The sequence below is a fragment of the Octopus bimaculoides genome, chromosome 7 (assembly GCF_001194135.2).
Source record: "Octopus bimaculoides isolate UCB-OBI-ISO-001 chromosome 7, ASM119413v2, whole genome shotgun sequence".
Classification (NCBI taxonomy): Eukaryota; Metazoa; Mollusca; class Cephalopoda; order Octopoda; family Octopodidae; genus Octopus; species Octopus bimaculoides.
Window position 1 is genome coordinate 73,667,461 of NC_068987.1, and position 2,860 is coordinate 73,670,320.

Here is a 2,860-nt window from a genome sequence, read left to right on the forward strand (position 1 = left end):
CAGATTGGAGCCTGGTGTAGCCATCTGGTTTCACCAGTACTCAGTCAAATCGTCCAACCCATGCTAGCATGGAAAGCGGACGTTAAACGAAGATGATGATGATGATGATGATATATATATATATATATATATATATATATATATATAACGTGTACATTTTTAATGTACAATTTAAAGGATATTTGGCTACTGTTTCTGGCATATTGAACAATCACGTAGATATACTCCTTGATCCTGTACATGCATAGCGTTTTTTTTTTAACCCTAAGTCATCCAGGATTGTGTAAAACCTATCGTCTCTTTCTCTCTCGTTTCCCACTATCTTCTTCCCCATACACACACCTCTATCTCTCGCCAATGCTCACGAATTTATCAACTTTACGAAGTTTATACATTCATCACTTTATCTCTGCAGAAATTCTTTAGTGTATTCTTCAGATTTCACAGAACCATTAGCTGACAAACCTAGCCGTTCTTAATTTAATCTTACCCGTTTCCTCTCTTTTTAATTTGATTCTTTATTTCTTCTTTAGTGTCTTCTTTAAAACAGGATGTAGACTTTAAGAATTTTCTCTTCTTTCGATTTCTAAACTTCTAAAGCTCTATGAGGAAAAAGAAAAAAAAAAAACAAAATAAAATATGCTTCCATGTAGAAGTGTCTCGCTCCATAAAATGCTTAACGTTTGGTTATTCTTTTTTCTCTTTATTCCGATGTTTTTTCAACGCTAAACAATACGGATGGCTTAGCTTGCCAGTATGTTCTCTCACAAATATACCCGAATGTGTGTTTATATATGTGTGTGCATATGTTTGTATGTGTGTGTGCATCTGTATACTTGTATGTATGTATGTATGTATGTATGCATGTGGGATCTATTCAATTTAACGTACAGATTTTTTTATTAATTTTTTTAAAACTAAACACTTTGAAACTTCGGATACTGGTAGAATGTCATGTAGAACAGGGTTGACTCTTAACTTTTTTGGCAAAATTTTGTATTTTAGGAGTTATCTCGTGTTAAAGTTGTCAAATTCGGGTAATTTTAACCTATCAATGACGTGTATTCAGCTGAAGAAAATTTACTGCTGCTGTTTGTGAACAATTTCAGGGTCCATTGACAAAACGATGAGTCTTCGACAACAGAAACATTTAAACTGAAAATCTCCGCGCGCGCGCGCGCGGGTGATAAAGTCCATGTGGCTGGTGTTAATTCTATTTATGAAGTAGTCTGCGTAAATGAGACAGAACCTTCTCTCTAGATAAGGGGCTGGCCTACTACAGCCAAATTCTTGAACGTAAAGGTCTGCATACGGATATTGTTGTTTTGTTTAAGTTTTAATTCAACTCCAACCGGGCAGACCTGTGGCCGAAGGTATTCGAGTTAGGGCCAGTTAGTACTTTTGTACATCTGGCTTATATTTTCTATGTATCCTTTTTTTTATGACAGTAGAGAAGGAGGTTTGGCTGTTATTTTTAGCAGATCGAGAGACCACATTGCCGTTACCTCAACGGCACGTCTTAGATTGGTGAATTATTCCATGATGTGGTTCTGCGGTGCCTACATGCGGCTAGATAGGCTGTGTTGTTGAGTATTATGTGTCTTGGCCATACCACAGTGAACAAGATCTCACTATGCAGAAAGATAATTGTGTTGTTGACTACTAACCGTGTTTGTCATGCACATAGTGCAGTATACTATATGTCACTATGGTACCTGCTTATAACTAATCTAGCTAGATTGGGCTGTTGATGGTTAAGTTTTCTTTTACTTATTGAATGTGTACAGTGAACTATACCACACTGCTTCTTTCTAACAGTCATGCTAAATGGATTTCTTGACAGTTAAATGTCTTGGTCATAAACACAGTAGAGTGAACTATATCACACTGTGTTACCTACGTACATTTAGGTATATGGTGTTGTTGATAAATGTCTTGATCACAGACATTGTTCAGTGAACTACAATACGCTTTTGTACCTGGGATAAATGGATTATTGATAGTTAAGTATTATGATCATGGACTCAGCCCAATGCTGGTGGTTGGACACGAAACATCTCCTCTGAGATGGTTATCCAGTACTCATCTACTCTCAACTACATCAATATAAGAAGAAGATTATTTTTACGTACGTATGAGTATAAGTCACGAACGTCACATCAACTTCCTGCTCGCTTCATTGAAAAATAGTCTGAGGAATTCATAATAATTTTTCAGTTGCTTTATTCTATTTTTCTTCTTTCTTTTTTCCCTCATCCGTATTCAGATGTCTGCTTTGAAAGTATCCCTGCCACCCCAGATCCATTTGCTGACCCTTGAGGAATACGACCAGAACAACATCCTCATTCGTCTCGAACACATTTATGAAAAGCACGAAGTGAACAGAGAGGTTACCGTCAATATACAGGTAGATCGTATCTCAGTTAACCAACAAACAGTAGCAGGGTTCAAACCTGTCTATTCCTCTATTTCTAATTCTTGTCTTTATTTCAGATTTACTTCGTCATATGTTATGTTATATATGATTTCCTCTATTTTGACGACCCCCCCCCCTACGACGGTAGCTTAATTCTAAGCTCCAGCAAGTGACATCGTTAATCCTTCAGGTCAACTGTGACTCTGCAATCCAACAAGGAAGGAAATTCTAATCGTGACCGTCACAAATTTTATCTAAATATATTGATTGCTATCAAAAGACATTACTATCCAATGTATAGTTTCTTTTGTTGCGTTGGTAAAATTTCATTTAAGGAATAACTGGCGTAGAGAAGCCTTTGTTGGTTCAGAATTTGTGAAAATTGTTAGAAATCTGAATATTGATTGCAAGCACTATCGGTCTATCTTTACAGCACTGAACACA

At 36.5% G+C, this 2,860-nt stretch overlaps 1 protein-coding gene across 1 annotated transcript in view; it reads left to right on the forward strand.

The window, feature by feature from the left end:
• LOC106880534 (lysosomal alpha-mannosidase) overlaps positions 1-2,860 on the forward strand; it is a 65,056-nt gene that overhangs the window by 55,988 nt on the left and 6,208 nt on the right. The window contains exon 20 of the mRNA XM_052969439.1: positions 2,267-2,407. Coding sequence (XP_052825399.1) covers positions 2,267-2,407 — 141 coding nt within the window. The remainder of the gene's footprint in view (positions 1-2,266; positions 2,408-2,860) is intronic.